A 21,092-nucleotide genomic window follows, 5' to 3' on the forward strand; every position below is an offset into this window, starting at 1 on the left:
GGACGCTCGCCATTCTGAAGCTAATGCAAATGCTATGCTAACTAGGGCTGCAGCTATTGAATATTTTAGTAATCGAGTAATAGACGGAAAATTCTATCGATTAATCGAGTAATCGGATAAAACAAATATATTTTTGGGTGAAGAGCAATTATTGATATACATGAGAAAACAAGACATTTTATCATTTTCAGTCAATCAATGTCTTTATTTTTTATGTATATTGTTGAAAACAGCCAACAATTGCATCTCAGATGTAACTAGAATTAAAAAAAAAAAAAAGACTAATTCACTGCTTTCACTCAAAAAACCTTTAGATCTTATTTTAAAAAAGTATATATATATACACACACCTAAAAATGCCTTTACGCTTGATAACACACATCACTTAAAAGTTAGGATTTTTTCCCACGTTTTTCAATTGAATTTCTATTTGTGTCAAGTCATTTTTAAGTTCTAGTTAAGTTTTAAGTTAGTCTAAACTGTAAGTCCTGATAGGATTTTGAGTTTTTGCACTGTTCAAAATAAATGTATGATACAGGCTGTATTGGAGCACATTAGGGACTAGTGCTACTTGGTGTTTTATCCAGCAATGACTACTGAGCTAAAATTGATAGTTAGCATTATTGAGTTTTTATTTGACACCCTCATCACTCCACAACGCTATGTTATGTTAAAGCCTGTATGTAAGACACGTTAGCCACGCATCGAAAGTGGTCTTAATTAATTGAAACCTAGCCCTCCGCAGGGCTAACGTAAGGTGAGCTAGTAGTGACAGTAACATTAATCTTATATATTAGCGCTTAGCGCTCTACTGCTTTAAGATTGCGGCTGTTTGCTAACGCTGCCCAGACGCGGCCTAGTCTGTCATTGTGCATCTAGTTCAACATACATGTGATCTCTATGAGACTCATCAGACGCAACCTGCAACTAACGTAGCATGTGCGGGCTAGTATTTAGCAACGTCGGCGTCGTTTGTAGCGGTTGTCGGCTGCAGTAAGTTTTTTTTTTTTTGCTTCTTCCTCTACACACGTGACATCAGCGCGTTGTCCCGCATTAAAAGTAGTCCGAGCAAAACGTGATGCTTAGAGCTGTCAAAATAAACGATTACTTGAGGTGAATAAAATTACTCGGATCAGTTTTTTAACTCGAGTTACTCGAGTTGCTCGAGTATTCGTTTCAGCTCTAATGCTAACGCTAGATAGGCCTGTCGCGATAACAAATTTTAGTGTGCGATTATTATTCTCATAAATTATTGCGATATTATTGTGCCCCCAATTTACAATAGCACAGTGAGAATACAGTATATATTAATAGATCAAGTACGCCCATTTAAAGTGATAAATATTTACTCTTAAATTCAAAAATACCTTTTAAGAAATCACAACTAAAAACAGTAGACCATGCCTCTTAAGTAAACAACAATATTGATACCGCACAGAAACACAGAATAAATAAAATGTGTTTAAAAAAAAAAAATAATGCACTTAATAATTTAAGCATTTAGGCAAATGAAAACTTTTCCCGTCATGGCTTCTGCAATGGTGTTCCATAGGGATGCAACGATACAGTTAAGTCATGGTTCGGTACGATTTTTGATACGGGGGACATGATTTTCAATCCGATTCAATACATTTAATGCTCTGTAAAAAAAAAAAAAAAAAAAAAAAAAAAAAAAAAAAAAAAAAAAAAAAAGAACAATTAGATTTTTTGTTGCGTTTTTTTTTTTTTTTTTTTTGCTAACGAGCAAAAATTAAATTGCCATCATATAAACATGCATTTTAGTACATAATATTTATGTGCTTCTTACTGATCTGAAAATATTTTGTATAAAAGTGTTGAGAACAATCTTTACTGTTTGTAAAGTGAGGCAGGGCACACTGTTGATTGCTACAGCTCTATTATCAGCTAGTTTTACAACATGAGCAAGACATCCTATGTGTGGTCCGAATCCATCCGTGTCACGTACTGATTTAACAATATTTGCAACATTATCTATAGCAGGGGTGGGCAAACCGGTCCTCGAGGGCCGCAGTGGGTCCTGGTCTTTGTTCCAACTGACCCAGCACAGATAGTTTAACCAATGCTGTTTCAGCAGAAATCGACTGATTGCACTTCAGATTGGGGAAAAGGTGTCCTCTTAATGGGTTGCAACAAAAACCCGCACCCACTGCGGCCCTTTGTGGAATGGTTTGCCCACCCCTGATCTATAGTCACTGGTATGGACTGATTTGGCGTTCTTAACTTCCATTCAGTCATGACGGTTTAGAATTCATCGATGCAGTATATGGACTACGTGTCCCATAATCACTCTGGGCTCAAGTAGCCAATGGCATGGGACGAAGCACATCTAGTTTGCCATTTCATGATATCTAGTGTGTGCGCGCATTAAAAAAGTTAGCAAGCGCGCTCATTACTACACAACACCAGCATATGACAATCGACTTTCATAAACAGGACGAGTTTGAAGCACAGCGCTCTTAATTACATTCAGCTGTTCATTGTCAAAGCGAGGTTGTTCGTAGCAGCCAAGTCGGTAACAATGTTTTGGCGGCACTACATTGTAAATATCCGGCATTGTGCCGAAAAATAGCCGCCCCGCGTGAAATGTCACTCCTGACGGGAGCGCCCACACGTCAACAACACCGGCGCGCCATAGATGGTCCACAGTCACTCCGGAGCACTGACGCGGCCTGTATATGTTGAACAATAGGATATAATGGGAACAATTGGCTCCGGCGCTAGTTTTCGCCGGACCTGGAACGAAGATGCATTTTGCACAGTTGGTAACGAGGAATCCTAACTTTTAACAGCACGTCTGCCGCACGCGCGCACGCATGTGCACGCGAGGCAATAAATCGCAGCGGAAAAATTACCGCCTACATTTTTATTTATCGCGCGATAAATGGAATTATTGCATATTGCGACAGGCTTAACGCTAGGATTGCATTGCATATTCTGTCTTGCCAAGATAAGAAAACAAATCTTACCATGTTTCCAAAAAAGCAAGATGGAGTGTAGCCTAGCTTGAGACACATCCTGAACCCCGTGAGGAGAGTGAGGCAGAGTTGCAACACATGTCACTTAACCCTTTAACACCGAACGTGTCGGCAGCGACGCGATTACGCTTTTCGTCTTTGAAGCTTCGTCACGCTGTAATTACGTCACCCACGTGCCGCTGGTTGGTCTCATTTGAAAGTGCGGAAGTTGATGTCCACACCAGTTTTTATTTGAAGTCAATCGACCACGAAAAACGGGAGATAATGTCATTTGAGTTTTATAGTTTTATTGCACTCATAAATATGCATTAAAACGCTGCATGGACCATGTATCTATCTCCATATTTCCATCATTTCTTGTCCTTTTTCAAAACCGAAAGCAGCACATAAGACTACATATCCCAACAGCCGTTGTGATGTCAAGAAGGACGAACCGAATGTGGACATTTTTTATAAATTTCCGAGCGAGGCGCCAACTAAGGAAAAGGAGACCATTTCGGCACAACACCGGTTGGTTTGAGCGAGCGACTTTGAAACGTGCAGAATGAAACTAAAACTAAATTTAGCGCAAGCTAATGCATTATTTCATAAACTCAAGGAAGAAGATGAGCCGTATTTGTCGTTGTTTTCCTGGGATGAGTCGGCGTCTCGGCGAGTAGAAGTGACAGGCTGACAGCAGCGCGCAAAGTCCGCAAACGGCTGTGTGACGTTGTGTGTGACGCAGCTCCCTAACCTGTTCATGCAGAAGCTTTATTGAGTTCACAAAAAAAGAAAAACTTTATTGGGTCGTATGCCAGAAAAATTTGAATTGAACTGAACTACTTGTCAATATTTTTGAAAATACTTTTTTTCAATGTTATATATATTTTTACTTCACTATAATCTTTTCAATTTTTATAAAGATGAGTGTTCGAGAAGCTTGATTGCATGTACATATATACTTTAGATAAGGTGATGGGTATAATACCTAAATTCACAAAGAGATATCCTCCAAATCTCATTTTGTTAGATGATATATATATATTTTTTCTCACTATTTTGCACTGTATATAACCCGTTTTGACCATAGTATGTGTAAAGGCCAAAAACGCCTATGACCATACTTGCTGTTTGTGTTGAATTGTCAAACATAAAACTATTCAATCTTATTTTTTTCTATTGAATGTTTATCCTAACAAGTAAAATAAATATTATCAAGCTTCAAAACGGTTGGTCGAGCATGTTTGGTTGTCAATGGGACATCAACATTACAAATTTTGAAAAAATATTTTGGAATTTTTTTTGTCTTTTTGGGTCCAAAATGTGGATTATAATTGGTCAGTGAACAAAACAACAGTTTGGACATGAAGTTCAAGGTGTCCTTAAAAAAGGGACCCAACTTGGCAGTTGTGAACAATTTTTTCTTTGAAATATAAACGCAACATCAAATGCATGCAAATTCGGCCAAAATAGGCCTAGGTGTTAAAGGGTTAAGTGACAAAACTCAAACACTGCCACGATCCAAGCTGACGTACTTCACGTACAATGTGAAAATGTCACACATTGTGAGCATATTCTGTCGCATTTTCGTCTCAGCAGACGAAAACTGGCATTTGTCTTGTTATTTTCGAGTCTCCCGAGCCACGGTTAGCTTGTCGTCGTCATGAAAAAATTGTTCGCTGATGAAATATTTTGGTCATTGTCTCAACAACATCACAACACTGATTGAAAGCAAACAGCTAATTAAATTTGCTCAATTTAATTTTCACCCTCTTAAGTATCTGTACAAAATTGTATGTTTGTGTAAAATGGTAACAGTGTTTTCCGACCATAGATTCAGTATTCCACAATGCACTGCATGTGCAGAATAGACCAGAAGGAAATTTGCAATGTTAACGCTGCCCCTATCGTTGTAGGAGATTCCTCAGCAGAAGAATGGCAGCGACTGTGGCGTGTTTGCGTGTAAATATGCTCAATACATCGCTCAGGGAAGGCCCCTCACCTTTAGTCAGGTAAACCATTTGAGTGCGTAATTGTGTATGTGTGTGCCCGTGTTGTGCTTTTTGTACTCAAACATTAAAATCTCTTTCTTGTCTCAACAGTGGCACATGCCTCTATTCCGGAAGTTGATGATTTGGGAAATTTTGCATCAGAAGCTGCTATAGCAAGTTTAACCTCCTATCAACATCTGACACCTGGGAAGGACTTTTTGTTAAGATATATTCCCCTGCTTAATCTGAGTTTCTATCAGAGTTGCGACAAGCTTCGAAGTTACTTATTTTTATTTGAAATATGGTTTGAATTGGAAGTACTGCCGCAAGTGCCTTTCAATGTTCTAACACTGAAACCGGAGAGACTGACTTTAAATGGGGTGTTGTCAGATTCTGGGGGGGGGGGGGGGGAAAAACGCAGTTTGCTTCCATTTTCCTACAGTCAGAACACTATTCAAGGATTACTCGGGAAAACTTGACAAAAATACGCAGTGAAATTATTTGTATTTATGACATGACTGAATGAGAGATCTATTTTTTTGTTGTTTTCCCTCTGCTTAGTGAGGTACTAAGAGATATGATGCACATCTATGTACAGTATTTACTTCATTGCAAACTGCTGTATACAAGTGCATGTTTAAGTTCATACTTAAGAATGTTTCCTTTTGAAATAAAGGTTAATTTAACATTCTGCACTTGTGTGTTTGTATGACAAGGGATAAGACTTCTTAAAATATCAAGTTTAGTTGATTATTTTTTTAAAGACTATTTTAGATACTGTGTGTTCTAAGTACGATTAGCGTTTCAGAGATCTGTAATATCATTTCACGTGGCACAAATTATGTTTAAAGAATGCTCCCAATTCCAATTTATGGATAACATAAGGAGTTAAGGTTGCTAATGTAAAGATATTCAACTTTTTTTTTTTTTTTTTTTTTTTTTTTTACATATCTTGTATTTAGCTGAAACCGAGGGCGTAGGTTTGCATAGGGACAGGAGGGACATAACACTACCAACTTTTCAGGATGCTCAAATTGTCCCCACCAACTTTTAAGCAACTTTATTTGAATTATATGATTATAATTTATGATAATTATTAATGATAATACCGTATTGGCCAGAATATAAGACTGCCGTGATTATAAGACGACCCCCTCTTTTTCAAGACTCAAGTTTGAAAAAACTTTTTGAACACCAAATTAATTTTTATGCAGAAAGTACAGTACATCTGACACAAATGATTATAACAACATGTTTGAGAGAAAAAGCATGTTATTTTGCCTCATTCAAATCTTAATATCTGAACATTTAAATATGTAAACTAAAGTGCAATCACATTCGTAAATGAATGGCATCTGTTTTTTTTAAATGTAAATGAACCAATCTATTGTGATTAAACAACAAAACTGCAATAACTGCATTAACACTCAAAGTGAACTCTAACTAGTCTCGAAACAAATCTGAATAAGGAAAAACTTTGCAGTAAAATAATGCAAGCTGGTTAAAGTTGAGAGTAGCTGAGATCTGTCATGACAACATCGCTTCAATGATATCTGGCGCCATTTAGCGTCGTGAATGGGTATAACGTCTAGACCGCGAATATAAAACAACCCCCCCTTTTTTCAATCCTATTTCAATCCAAAAAACACTAGTCTTATATTCGGGCCAATGCGGTAATAATAATTTATAATGTCTTCCCATATGTTGTAAGAATAGAACTGACCCTTCGATTATTAAGTGAATTACTGTATTTTCATTATTTTCGGACTTATATTTAACCCTTTTCACTCGCTGAATGTGCCGCTCCATTTTCCCCCCTCAAACGCACGTTTGATTGGCTGATGACTAGAACAAACAAACACGCACACTCACACAACCCGCCGCCTCCACCCCCTTCAAAGACGAGGGGTATTAGATTTTTTTTTCGGCCAGCCGCAGCAACAGCCACTGTAAGTAGATGTAAATGTTGTGGAGGCGGGGAACACGCCACTAATTTTGCTAGTGAAAGTCCAACCTGCATCACAGTTAGCATAACATTAAACTCAATCAATCAATCAAATTTGTTTATATAGCCCTTTAAAAAACCAGAAAGGCCCTCAAAGTGCTTTACAACAAAACATGGCTCAAGATAAATAAAAGGCAGGAAAATACTACACAATTATTTTTTTTAAAAAACAAACAAAAACTGTGAACTTGCTAACCTGCAAAACTCGAGTAGGAAGCAGCTTAGAGATAAGTGTCCTCCTGTACTGTATGTGTTTTCTACCATTAATTTTAATTCAACTGTGCATTTATTTATTATTTAAAATATATTTTCTCCATCATTCATTTAAAAATGTTATTTGCAGCCTATGCAGACATTTCTTTATCCCCCGCCAAAATTAAATAAAAATCATGCAAAAACAAAACCGCTGTAAATTTATATGAAGGGGGATTTCCCCCCATTTTCTCCCATGAAATTAACAATTTTAACTTTTTTCATTTTTACGTTGGCAACACATCAGCATATTTCTGAGAAATGTAGCCCTGACCCCCGTTCACCCGATCAGTTTGGTCTTATTAACCCTCTTGCCGTGAAATTTTTTTGAATGCGGGAAAGTTCAAATGACAAAATATGTAACAGCTACTTTGAAGAGTGATAACTCAGTCATTTTTCAATATTTTTTTTCTGTCAATGACTGAAACTGAACTGAAGCGATGTATGAATCAAACCTATTCATACATATGTAATTTTAATTTTTTTATCCCCCCTCACTTAGGACCACAAAAAACCCAAAGAATGGGCTATGAGGACAACGAACTGTGCTGTATATATACTGTATATATGTATATATTAGGGCCGTCAAACGATTAAAATTTTTAATCGAGTTAATTACAGCTTAAAAATTAATTAATCGCAATTAATCGCAATTCAAACCATCTATAAAATATGCCATATTTTTCCGTAAATTATATATATATTCTGTAAAAGAAATTGTTGGAATGGAAAGATAAGACACAAGATGGATATATATATTCAACATACAGTACATAAGGACTGTAGTGGGCATTTCACTCTACTGTCATTTAAATCTGTCTATGCTGTCCTCACTCCGAAGCGTCTACTTTTTCCAAAGCTAGTGAACGACGCCTTAATAATCAGACTTCTTCCTTTTTCATCTGATTTATTAATAAAATGGCCTCAAACCATTGTCCTCTTTAGACCGTAGTAAAACTCCAAAAAACAGTACACAAGCATTGCATTAGCAACAACGTTAGCTTAGAACGCTATACAGGTTCACTAAACATAAACAAAAAGCGTCTCATACAAAAAATATAACATTTCGCTTACTAACATAATATGTACATTCTTTACAACAACCATACTTACGGACAAATCTTGTCCAAGCATCATATAAGCACAACATTACCACGTAGGCGTCAGCCCGAGACGTCGTGCAGCCATATTGAACTGGCAAGAAAGCAATAAACCATGTCGCAAAGCGACCACAAGAGTTCGCTGTTAGACAGCACAAAAAACCTTGCTTTAAAACTTACCAAAAGGCAGAATACTGTCTGAGTTGGACATGTGCGTTAATTGCGTCAAATATTTTAACGTGATTAATTAAAATTAATTACCGCGCGTTAACGCGACACTTTTGACAGCCCTAGTATATATATAAAATAATTTCAGTTATGTCATATGACATAATTATAGCTTTGAAAAAGGGAATAAGTCACAGCAACAAAAACATCTATGCAAAGTTTTTTTGTTTTGTTTTTTACAATAAATGTATAACTGAAAATACCCTTTTTATGTTGAATTAACATAATTTGTAATTGATACTTTGAAGAGTGATAACTCAGTCATTTTTCAATATTTTTTTTCTGTCAAACACTCAAACTGTTTATTGGAATCAGACCTGTCCATACATATGTAATTTTTTATTTTTTTTTAATTTTACTCCCCCACTTAGGACCACACAAACCCAAAGAATGGGCTATGAAGACAACTAATTGTGCTGTATATATATGTATGTGTGTGTGTATATATATATATATATATATATATATATATATATATATATATATAAACAAGTAATTTCAAATATGTCATATGACATAATTAGAGCTTTGAATAAGGCAATAAGACACATCAACAAAAACATCTGCATAGAACTTTTTTTTTTTTTTTTTACAATAAATGTATAACTGAAAATACCCTTTGTGTGTTGAATTTACATAATATGTAATTGCTACTTTGAAGAGTGATAACTCAAGTCATTTTTTAAATGTCCCATTCCCAGCAAAAAGCGCATATGCAGGTTATGCTGTTATTGCGTCCCTACCAATGTTGAGATCAAACCTACGCCCTTGGCTGAAACAATATTGTAGAGAACGTACAAGTGAAGTCTTGACTTTTATTTCCGCAGTTTTCAGACGGAAGTGGGCGCTTTTATTTCCGGAAGTGGAAAATGCCTTCACATTCGCATCCGGTCTTTTGATCATTCTGCTTAAACCAGTTTTGTCTGGCGGCGGCGCAGAAAGAGATTGCGCTTGAATAAAAAACTCCTTCACTCGAGCACATTTAGCTCGTTTTCACCCCTAAATCGATTATTGACGCGAACATGAGCGACACTGAGAAAGAGTTCAGAGAAAAGGTGAGTTTCGTTTGACTTTAATGAAAAATATTGAGCGAGAAAAAAAAACATGCAAACCGTAGCGTGCCAGCTCCAGTTGCTTTGTTGGGCTCCCGTGGTTGTGGTAAGGCATCTTTTGAACCCCGAACAAAAAATGTTAATGCAGATGTTTTGAATGCATATTTATCCGATTATACAAAGTTTATTTTTGAAGCATGCGGCCTACAACGAGCCGCCCTCTTAAGACAAGGCCGCACCGCCTTGGACCATGCTTTCATTCAATCGACATTAACGTTGCCTACATTAAAGCTAGTGGCAGTATTTGAACCTGCAACTGTTTTTAGAAAAAGTGCTGCTTATTATAAGTTCACCATTTTGTGACAAAGGAGTAATTAGGGCGACACTGAAAATAAAAGGGCGAACGTTAAGTGGAACAAGAAAATGGCGGTTGCCGTGTTGCGTTCACGTTTACGCGGAAATTTCAAGTTGGCGCGTTTAAGCGCAAGGTGCCGCTAATCCGTTATAATAAAAACATTCTTAAACGAATCGCTAGCCATTTTTAACTAAGCAAAATGTATTATCTACCATGTATAAAGATTTCTGAATTTTATTTTAAGGGATGTAGTTTCAATTTGGGCTTTGTGGGAAAATCTAAGCACTTGCCATTAGAACAAGGAAGGTTCACTGTGAATGATCGCGTTTCAATGCCAATCCATTTTGACTACTAAATGAATTTGGACGTCTATTTCCGTTAATAACAGCCGATGGCCAAAAATAACTGATAATTGGTTCACATAATAGGTCGAAACAAAACCTCTACTTTTCAGTGTGGCCCCCAATACTCCTTTGTGTATTTTTACTGTTATGTGGTAATACTGTCTTCTTTGTGCCTCTTGGTATTTAAATGCAAACAAACCAACCAACTTGCCTTATCACCCCCCTTGTTTTGTTCTTTGTCAAGGTTGAGGTTGGAAGAAAGAAAAAAAGGCGGAAGACGTTTCAGATGCGAAGTTGTTAATGTTTGAAGCCGATGCCGTTGATGCATGCTAATGTATTGGGAGCAGGAAAAAAGAAGCGCTCAAGATCCTATCCCTCGACTAGTGTTGTAATGGCAGATGGTAAAATTGGGGAAGAGGAGCAAAAAAGACTTCGTAATGTCAAAGAGAAGAAAGAAGAAATGAAGGGTTGTTTTGAAGTAATGAAGTTATGAAGTTATGATCAGAAGTTTGGCCGGGTAGGAGTAACTTCTTAACAGCCTATTATGTTGCTACTCTCCTTTCTTTCTCTAAATCATGCATGTGAAATGTTCCTCTATCTGTAACTTTCACTCGCAAGAGCCCCCAAACCCTCATATCTTATCTCAATCTGCTACTCAGCTAAATAAGTACATTCATGTCAATGCATTTCATGTGTATGTGTTTATCCCCCGATATATGCTAATCTAAAAAAGACAAAAAAATCAACAACAAACAATAGTGCTTCTAAAAGGGTTTGAAGTTGGGCCGCCACAATTAACAGAAAAATTTTGATAGTCGAGTAATCATTTTGAGACTGTGTTGATCTAAAAATGGTTCAAATCCTTTTTTGAGATTTAATACTATTTTAACTTTTTAATATTTTTCAAAATATTTACTCAAAAATGTTTTGAATTTGAAAGTTTGAAGTTAGATTTTTTTTTTTCATCTGTTGATCATTCTGAAACTGATTTGTTTGTTTCAAAAATAAATATTCTCTAAAAATTAAGTCTATGTATAAATTCCAGTGTAATAGAATATTTATGAGCCGACTAGTCGTGGTAAAAATGAGTGATTGATCGACTATCAAAAACAATGGTTTGTGGCAGCCCTAGTTAGAAGGGCGAGTGGAGTCACCCATTTAGTTGAATTCTTTGTTAACCACAATGTGACTTGTTTTAACTGCGGTTGGCTTTGTCCAGGAGCCACAGCCTGGCTCGGGGAGTTCGTCCCCGCGGCGATCGGCCAAATCCGCCAGCCGTTCACCGGCACGGTCGAAGGACGGTTCCAACCGCTCTGGGTCCAGGTCTCGCTCAAGATCTAGATCCAAATCCAAATCGAGGTAAGATACCTACAGCTCAACTCCAGCGACTTTGGTCTTAACTCGTCGGCTGACGTCCAATCCATTTGATTTTTAGGTCCCGTTCCCACCGGAGCTCGCGCAGGAACTATTCCCGTTCTCGCTCCCGCTCCCGTCGTCGCCGTTCCCGAAGCCGATCCGGCAGCCGGAGGAGGAGCCACAGCCGCTCGCCCATGTCCAACCGCCGCAGACACATTGGCAACAGGGTAACGTTTCAGTTTTCATATGTAGCAGGGGTGTCCAAGCTTTTTTCTCTGAGGGTAGTTGACGTCCAATCCAATTTGATTGGAAGCTGTATTGTTTTTGGCAGCCCTTTTCATTTTTGTCTTAGTCTTTTGGACGAAAATACCTAATAGTCTTAGTCATATTTTAGTTATTTCAAAATGTGTTCGTCTTCGTCTAGTTATAGTCGACAACTCTCAAAATGTTTTCGTTGATCAACTTTAGAGTTTTAGTCCATGAATAAATAAAAGGTTTCCAATAATTTCAAATGAATAATGACGAGCGCATAATTGTACAGTCTACAAGGACATCAACAACTTCATGATGATACCTTATTGGCCCGAATATAAGACGGTGTTTTTTTTTTTGCATTGAAATAAGACTGAAAAAGAGGGTCATCTTATATTCGCGGCCTAGACGTTATACCCATTCACGACGCTAGGTGGCGCCAGGTATCGTTGAAGCGATGTTCGTTCTGTCATGCAATCTCAGCTACTCTGCAGTTTAACCAGTTTGCATTATTTTATTGCAATGTTTTTCCTTATTCAGATTTGTTTCAAGACTACAATTACAGTTAGACCTCACTTTTATGGTTAATCCAGTTATTGCAATTTTGTTGTTTTATCACAATAGATTGGTTTATTTACCTTTCAAAAACCAGAAGCCATTCATTTACGAATGTGATTGCACTATAGTTTACATATTTAAATGTTCAGATATTAAGATTTGAATGAGGCAAAATAGCATGCTTTTTCTCTCAAATATATTGTTATAATCATTTGTTTTGGATGTACAGTAATTATTATCTGTATAAAAATGAATTTGGTGTTCAAAAAGTTTTTTTTTTCGTTTTTTTTTTTTTTTTTTTTTTTTTTTTTTTTTTTTTCAAACTTGAGTCTTGGAAAAAGAGTGGGTCGTCTTATAATCAGGGCCGTCTTATATTCAGGCCAATACGGTAATACACACTCAGCAGGAAAATGGCACATTATTTGCAATTAAACTCACGTGTACGTCACGAACTGTATGTAAGTTTAAGTACAGACTTACCGAGTCGTCGCACTAAATGCTAATGCTAACCAAACGCTATGCTAACGTTACAAGTTAGTTAAGTGCAGTGGTTCTTAACCTTGTTAAAGGTACGGAACCGTACAAGTTTCACACGTGGATTCACCAAACCCTTTGGAATTGGATTTTTTTTTTTTTTTTTTTTTTTTTTCAAATTCAAAACTAATATATCTAAGCTAAAAAGCAAATAATTTTGCGTATTCCTGTCAATAATTCTTATTTTGACAGCATGTTTTATAAACAGGTCAAAATTTGTTTGACCACGCTGCCCATTGGTCTGTTGTATTCTATCATACCAAGTGTGAGTCAACCTTCCACTGAGCAAACCAGATCCTCCTCCATTGAGGACTAGCAGTTAAAATAAATGGATTAAGCCTGTAAATTGGGAGCAAACAGTCCAAAACATGGTCTAAAAGCCACTTTGTCCAGATTTAATCAGCGTACGAAAATAGGGCTTTGCGTTTCTTACCTTCGCCGAACCCCTTAGACATACCCAGGTAAAGAAGCACTGGTTTAGTGTGTAATGATCACTGAGCACAAACCTTTAAACAAAAGGAGCCTGGAATGGGCACACGCTTACTCACCGGTGAGTTAAGCCTGTGTGGGGGTCGCGGGGAGGCGCAGCACGTCACATGAGTGACACTAACAAACACTGCTAAGATGCGTACTAACTTGTAGTTGGCACGCATCTTGTGTGAGTAGTTAGTAACTTCACATATGGTAAGAAAATATCACATATTGTGAATTTGACGGAAACTGGTGAATTTTCATCTCGTTTCGTCAGACGACAACTGGCATCCATCTCATGGTTTAGTCTCCCAAGATGTGTTTTTAGCTTGTCATCGTCATGAAAAAACTGTTGCCGAAATATTTTCGTTTTCGTCATCGTTGATGAAAACAACACTAATTGGGCAAGATGCACATGACTCTGGCGGTGAATGAGTGAGTTAAGGGAGTCAAGCTCAGAGAAAATCACAACCACAATAAGAAAATCACAGATTATTAAATTTTTCAAATTGGATTAATAAATTTGTGTTAAAAAATACTGAAATTCTACAGTTTCTTACAGTAATTTCAACATATTGTCATGTTTTGACCCCTGAGCAAATGGAGAGGCACAGTTTAGTCGACTAGCTCCATCTAGTGTTGAAGCTGAGAAGTGCAACAGAATGTAAGTTGAACTCAAGCTTCTTGTGCGAGCCATATACGGTGATATTTTCATAATTTGCTGCGGGCCAATAAAAACTGGGCAGTGGGTCATAGTTTTGACACCCCTGATATATAATGAAATACATTCAAAAATTAGAGTAGAAGCTTCCTCTAGTGGTTGTAAAAAGTCCCGAGGCAGGATGCTACTCTGTGTAGTGCATACGGGTCAACTTATGTTCCCGACACCAATAGGCCAACCCTGACCCAAACACCTGCCTGGGCGTGTTCGGGCTGAGCCTTTATACCACCGAGCGGGACCTGCGGGACGTGTTCTCCAAGTACGGCCCCCTGGCGGATGTCAACATCGTTTACGACCAACAGTCGCGGCGCTCCCGGGGCTTCGCCTTCGTCTACTTTGAGAACTACGAGGACTCCAAGGAGGCAAGTATCGGTTGCTGGCGCCTACCCTTTTTGATTTCGGTCTTGGTTAACCCCATCGTGCCTGCACAGGCCAAGGAGCACGCCAACGGAATGGAACTGGACGGCCGGCGAATCAGAGTGGATTTCTCCATCACCAAACGAGCGCACACCCCCACTCCTGGCATCTACATGGGACGGCCCACATAGTGAGTCTTACGATGGCTTTGTTTTGAAGATAACTTTGCGCACCGAACTGCGGAGACTGAAGATACTAGACCTCCAATCCATTTTTACTGGGAGGGGCGAATGAACAAACGTTCATTTGCCCCTCCCAGTCTAAATGGTTCAGACGTCTCGCTCCGTCAATGGCAGCCACTGAGTTAACAAGTGACCCATAGGAGCAATGCATTCCTATACAGTAGACTACATAATGTATTGATGTGGCGCAGGGCCGATAAATAGGGGGGCCTGTTGGCGAGGCCGTCAAAACGGACCAAGTGGAATCACAGACAAAGAGCTGGTTGGTCACAAGAATTTTCTTGAAAATTCTTGTAACCAAATGCTTAAATCCCCGAATTCGTTATAGATATGGACGTAAAACAGTCTTGATTCTTGGTTAAAAGCACACCAAAAAAATTGCAGTTAGCATTGATTTTACCTAAATATGTCGAAGTACAATGCCTAGTCTATTAGGTAATGTAGCTAGCGGCGGCCTGATGCAAACAAGTTTTCCGGTGAAAATTCTTGTGAATAGAGGCTTAAATCCCCGAATTCATTATAGATATGGACATAAAACAGTCTTGATTCTTGGTTAAAAGCACACAAAAAAACTTGCAGTTAGCATTTATTATACGTAAATATGTCGAAGTACAATGCTAGTCGGTTAGTGAATGTAGCTAGCGGCCGCCTGATGCAGACAGGTTTTCTGGTGAAAATTCTTGTGAATAAATGCTTAAATCCCCAAATTCTTTATAGATATGGATGTAAAACAGTCTCGATTATTGGTTAAAGGCAACAAAAACATGCAGTCTGCATTTATTATACGTAAATATGTCGAAGTACAATGCTAGTCTGTTAGTGAATGTAGCTAGCGGCCGCCTAATGTAAACAGCTTTTCTAGTGAAAATTCTTGTGAATAAATGATTAAATCCCCAAATTCTTTATAGATATGGACGTAAAACAATCTCGATTCTTGGTTAAAAGCACAAAAAAAGTGCAGTTAGCATTTATTTTATGTAAATATGTCAAAGTGCAATGCTAGTCTGTTAGTGAATGTAGCTAGTGGCCGCCTGATGTAAACAGAGCTTTTCCGGTGAAAATTCTTGTGTATAAATGCTTAAATCTCCGATTTCTTTATCGATATGGACACAAAACAGTCTTGATTCTTGGTTAAAAGCCCAAAAAATTCAAACTTCAGTTTGCAATATTTACGTAAAATAAATGCTAACTATGATGCCAATTCTGTAGGGGCTAATTTCTCCCATTTATTTTTTTCACGTTTCAACATGCGTGCATGCATGGTAGGAAAATTATAATAATTACCTTAAATCCTCGAACAAATCACTCCTGAGACAATACTTCCTGTTTGTATTTGGAACAGCTTTCGTACTTTCAACAGAAATCCGGCGTTAGATCGCTGCGTGCGTGTTTGTGATTAGCTCCACTTGATATGGGCTGCCCCCTCCTTGAATGCGAGGTGCAGTGCATGACCGATCTGACACGTCAATACATTATGAAGTCTATGGCATTCCCATGCAATTTCTCTCGAAAGTTCTTCAGTTTCTAATTTTGAATGTCTTTTGTCCGTGTGACTAATATTCATTCACTCACTTTTTCAGCGGTGGCGGCGGCGGAGGTGGCGGAGGCGGTTCCTCCAGGCGCATGTCGCGGGACTACGACCGAGGCTACGACAGAGGTTATGATCGAGGTTACGACCGGGACTACGATCGCTACGATGACCGGGAGTACCGGTCGTACAGGTAGATTCAAAATGTTTTATATCTCACCTGATAAACGGCCGGGAATTAATTGTTTTTGATTGTCTAATAGACGAAGATCTCCATCACCGTACTACAGCAGGGGATACCGCTCTCGATCCAGATCACGATCCTACTCCCCACGTATGTTTATTTTTACGCTGTGTTCAGACCGGACGCATTTTGCCGTGCGACATCGCGTCGCTCGCCCTATGACTGTCACCAAATATAGTTTTCGTGTTTACACCGACCTTTGTCGCTAAAGATCTGAAATCCGTGTACCCCGAACAACTTGTATAACGAGTAATAATTTTACTTTTTTTTCTTCCTAATATTACGCCAATAGTATTTTTGTGTTGATAAAAACCTAACAATGGTAAGTCTCAGACCGTGAAACCAGACAACGTTGACGTAACGTTAAAATAAACAACAAAATGACTAATCTTGTAATATTCCGATTAGTCATGTGCCAGTATGAGATTCTGACGGTGTGCAGGGTTTCCCCTAGGATTTTTTTTAAGCTGTGGTGGTGGGCTGCATCGGAGTCGGACAGCCTCACCATGTCGTGCCATGGCGAAATTGCGTCATTTCATGACAAAAGAGATTTTTTTTTTTCACATTTTTTTCTTCCCAAGAAGAACCATAATAAAGATCCATTTGAAATATTTCATTAGCTGGGCTAATACCGCAGCTCTCAGATGCGGTACAGGTATGTACAATGCGTAGCTGATTACAGCAACATTACCCTACGTAATAACTTTTTTCTCGTAGCAATAGTACGACTTACATTTCGTAGTCCTTTTTCCTTTTATTTGGCCCTAATAAGTACCACACTACCACAACAATAATTGACCTTCTGTTAACGGACCCATTTCAAGGAGTAGGGGGAAATTCTAATAGACGTGTGAAGTTTTTGTTGTTGTTGTTCGTGAACTACATTTCCACATAAACGCACATCAAGGTACGATTTAGCGTAGCAAGGAGAGGTATGAGAATCATTTTTCGAGTGTCCCAGAGCTCGGGAAACTTGGAAAAACAGCGCCATTGTCAAAGATTGGTCAGCCGTGATTGCGTATATCCGTCTGCCGAAACGACCCGATAGCCTAGATATAAGTATGCCTGCCCCTCTGCTATTGGATGCGTTGTTGACTTTAGTTTAGCGGCGCTCTGAAAATAGAGCAAGGCTCTATTTTTGGCCCCGCCTCTTGGCGCAAATACGTTCAAACTTGCCGTTCCGTCCAAGAAGGCCGTCCATCGCTATCTTTCGCCGAAAAGTCCGATCCAAAATACTGTAATGCCACAGGTGGGGGGGAAGAAGAAGAGTCTGTTTTGGCTTACCCACTTTATTATGGCAACAATAATATATACGAATGCTATCCCTCGCTAGCGCGCCCGTTCTCCCATCTCTTCCCTAAGAGGGCAGTGCATAGTTACTAGATGCGTGCGAAATTTCCAATTCTTAGATTATTCGCGATTCGGCCGTGGAAGATTGGAGAACGATTCACAAATATCCAAATTCCGATTCTTGAATTATACCAGGTAAAGCGGAAGTAAAACACAGTCAGCGCTATCTTTGGGACACAATGAGGAACGGACCGAGAGTAAATATCATGTTCAACTCGTGCCGCTAGATAAAAAAAACAATCATACCTGACTGCGGCTGACAGCCACTACAAACAACGCCCAGTTGCTACAAACATACGGCTACAGTTGATATCATATATATTTAGAACTAGATGCAAAATGACCGACGACGTCGGTGTTAGAACATGTATTATTGAACAGATGCAAAATGACATTTTCCGGCGTAAGTAAACAGCCGCCATCTTAAAGCAGTAGACCTCTCTAGGAGGCTCTGTTGTAGCGAACCTAATTAACTTTTTATCTGAAATACTCCTAAATTGGCAGAATCTTGTCTTGAATCAATCTGTAAATGATGAAATAGTTTTAAAACTTTGACAAAAATAGACAGAAGGAAAATTGTGGAATAACGGGAGCAATTTTAACAACTGTAACAGTTGATTCACAACATTAAATTAATTGTAGTTTAAAGCTGCTGATACAGAATGGGGACTGGAGTTTTTTTTAATTTACTGTTATTTTTGTATATTGAAAAGCGCTATATAAGTATAACACCATTTACCATTTACTGTTATATGTTAACTTGATACTAAAATAGTAGTTTGGTTTAGCCTGAGAGGATTTTTGAACAATTTTGGAACTAATGTACAAAACATTTTTAAAAAAAGGATGGGGGGTGCATCAATAATCGTTTTATAATCGAATTGTAGCCTCTGAATCGTAATCGAATAGTTAGGTGCCCAAAGATTCCCAGCTGTACGGACGTTACAATACACAATTAATAGGCTGCCACTAGTTTGAAACGGCCTTAAAAAATCTGTTGCAAGGCGTGACTGCTTTTACTTTGATGTGGCAGTGCTCCGCAATCTTTTTTATGTAGGGGAAACCCTGGTATGATAACCTTAAGCCAAAATATCATGGTTTCACGATATCACGGTATTGCAGTTACAGCTCTAAAATGTGTTACTCTGAGATATCTGGGTTAAAAAAAAAAAACAGGGAAAACTTATCATTTTATTTTTTCCCCCCTTTGATCATTTTTTTCCTAAAACATTGGCAAATTCAAACATAAGTATAATGTTAAAATAGATGAAAAATAAAACTTAAATATTAAAATAAATGCACTCCTATAGGTGAACCAAACCCACAGCTCAACATTATTACCATAAGAACAAAAATAATTGAATTATTTTCCATAAAAAGCACGTTTGTTTTACTCATCATATTGACATTATACCCACTCTCTCTCAACATAGATAGTTGCCAGAGAGGAAAAAACATGTTTTACCACCTCTAGACACACTAAACACGCTGGAGTTAACTCTCGTAGCTGGTGAGAAACGTTCATGACAGTGTTTACTTACCTTTAATTTTGTATAAATGCGAAATCGTACTGGATGTATTGCCTCCTCGGCAGCCACCTTCCGCAAACATGTTTTACATGTTGGTTGACCCTCCTCTAAGCCGCGGCTGTCTAACTTTTCTGTAGCCGAAGTATCCCATACCCGCGATATTGTCTTTTCGATGGGGGGGGAATTTTCAGGAGTGTCACCTCCTCCAGTCATTGTGTAGCACAGCTGACTCACTGACGCTGAGCAACAACTGGTGGGGAACGTTGAGCCTTGCAGCTGCAAGCGAAGGTTTTCTCCCTATATTGTTGGGACATGAAAAATAGCTGATATCTTCGGGACGATACGACGGAAAATTTTCGCGGTTTTGAAACTGACGTTTTCATACCAGGTTATACCTTGAAACCACTAATGTCCACGTGTCTAATTCCGATTTTAATCCTTTAATTTGACAAAAGAAATGACTTAATTATTGTAATATTACGACTTTTCTCTCATAATATTAAAATGTATGACTTCATTCTCCTAGTATGGCGACTTTTATTTCCTAATATTTTGGCTATTTTCGTAGTATTTTTTTTTTTTTTTCTATCTTTGTACTTTTGGATTTTGAGGAAAGTTCTGCTCCGGCAACTGAAGTCACGTGAATGAGAAAAGTTATTTTTCTGGCTGCTTCCTTGTCGTCTCTGAAATCTGTCGCAGAAAGATCAATTCAGCCATCTTCTCTGCGACGATTTGAACGCACGACATTGGGGAGCGCAACTGGTCATCTGGTCACGCCTCATGCGTGTCGCGTTGTGAGCCTGTCTGTTGCGCTTCAACGCGCGATTACATTGACCTTGAATAGGAATCCAATGTTCGACGAGGAAGAAATGCGTCCAATCTGAGCACAGCTTTAGATTGCACAGATGATGACTGTTGTATCACTTTTTTTCCTCCCCTAATGTTTTTTCCCCCTCTTCTCTTCCCCACAGGTCACTACTGAGCAGTCAAGTCGTCCATTGTTTTTAGATGTTATGAGCGGATCAGAAATGTACACAAACACACACAGTCATGCATGTAATACAAATGTTTCTAACAAAACCCAAGAAAGACGTACACAATGTTGATCTTCAAAGTTGCGTCAATGATATGTCAACACTGAACCAAAAGGGTGATATCTAAAAGGAATGGTTTTTTTTTTTTCTGTTTCGTAGTGTAGAAGTGGTTTCAGGATGTTTTTTTTTTTTTTTCCAAGCAGGTTTGTCCGCTTCACTTCTGACAGGTTTGAATGCATTTTTTTTTTTTGGACTCATTTTCCCTGTCTTAGTGCTGCAGCCATTGTAGTCTTTATTGATAAGGATGAAAATGCAGTCACAATTTGTAGTACAAAGCCCTTAACTCACTTGTTCCTCATGACGGCCTGACGCCCAATCCATTTAGACTGGAAGGGGTTGTTAATTGCAGCCATTGAGTTAAGATGTTAAAAGTGGTCAGCTTTCATTAGGTTTTCCCAACAATTGAATTAGTAACAAGTTAAATGTATATAATGGCTTGCATCCCTTCTGCAGTTTTTCATATAAGGTCTGATTTGTATGCATCATAAATTTGTCATGTGGTTTTCAAATAAAGGTTGGAAGCATTGCTACCAGTCTGAATGAATGCCTATTTT

At 38.3% G+C, this 21,092-nt stretch overlaps 2 protein-coding genes across 4 annotated transcripts in view; both read left to right on the forward strand.

Annotated features, from left to right (window-relative positions):
* Positions 1–5,675, forward strand: part of senp2 (SUMO specific peptidase 2) — a 28,570-nt gene extending 22,895 nt beyond the window's left edge. Inside the window, exons 16-17 of the mRNA XM_057859809.1 lie at positions 4,892–4,987; positions 5,078–5,675. Coding sequence (XP_057715792.1) covers positions 4,892–4,987; positions 5,078–5,140 — 159 coding nt within the window. The 3' untranslated portion in view covers positions 5,141–5,675. The remainder of the gene's footprint in view (positions 1–4,891; positions 4,988–5,077) is intronic.
* A 3,758-nt stretch (positions 5,676–9,433) lies between these two features.
* On the forward strand, positions 9,434–21,068 carry LOC130931533 (transformer-2 protein homolog alpha-like). Of its 3 annotated transcripts, none has more exons than XM_057860424.1 (8): positions 9,434–9,606; positions 11,522–11,661; positions 11,738–11,885; positions 14,368–14,556; positions 14,626–14,741; positions 16,374–16,514; positions 16,585–16,655; positions 20,416–21,068. In XM_057860424.1, the coding sequence occupies exons 1-8, from the start codon at positions 9,574–9,576 to the stop codon at positions 20,424–20,426; spliced, it is 849 nt and encodes a 282-aa protein (XP_057716407.1). In that variant the 5' UTR covers positions 9,434–9,573; the 3' UTR covers positions 20,427–21,068. The 3 variants fall into 3 exon arrangements, with proteins under 3 accessions (XP_057716407.1, XP_057716409.1, XP_057716408.1); XM_057860426.1 differs by having other exon boundaries at positions 9,446–9,606; positions 10,547–11,661; XM_057860425.1 differs by having other exon boundaries at positions 9,450–10,819.
* Positions 21,069–21,092: the final 24 nt, after the last annotated feature.

Source organism: Corythoichthys intestinalis, chromosome 15 (genome assembly GCF_030265065.1).
Source record: "Corythoichthys intestinalis isolate RoL2023-P3 chromosome 15, ASM3026506v1, whole genome shotgun sequence".
Lineage (NCBI taxonomy): Eukaryota > Metazoa > Chordata > Actinopteri > Syngnathiformes > Syngnathidae > Corythoichthys > Corythoichthys intestinalis.

Bases quoted from the DNA above. Each gene is read 5' to 3' on its own strand.
- LOC130931533 (XM_057860424.1), top strand. From the start codon at position 9,574: ATGAGCGACACTGAGAAAGAGTTCAGAGAAAAG. The intron at 11,662-11,737 runs GTAAGATACCTA...TTTGATTTTTAG, and splicing joins AGATCCAAATCCAAATCGAG to GTCCCGTTCCCACCGGAGCT. The intron at 16,515-16,584 runs GTAGATTCAAAA...ATTGTCTAATAG, and splicing joins CGGGAGTACCGGTCGTACAG to ACGAAGATCTCCATCACCGT.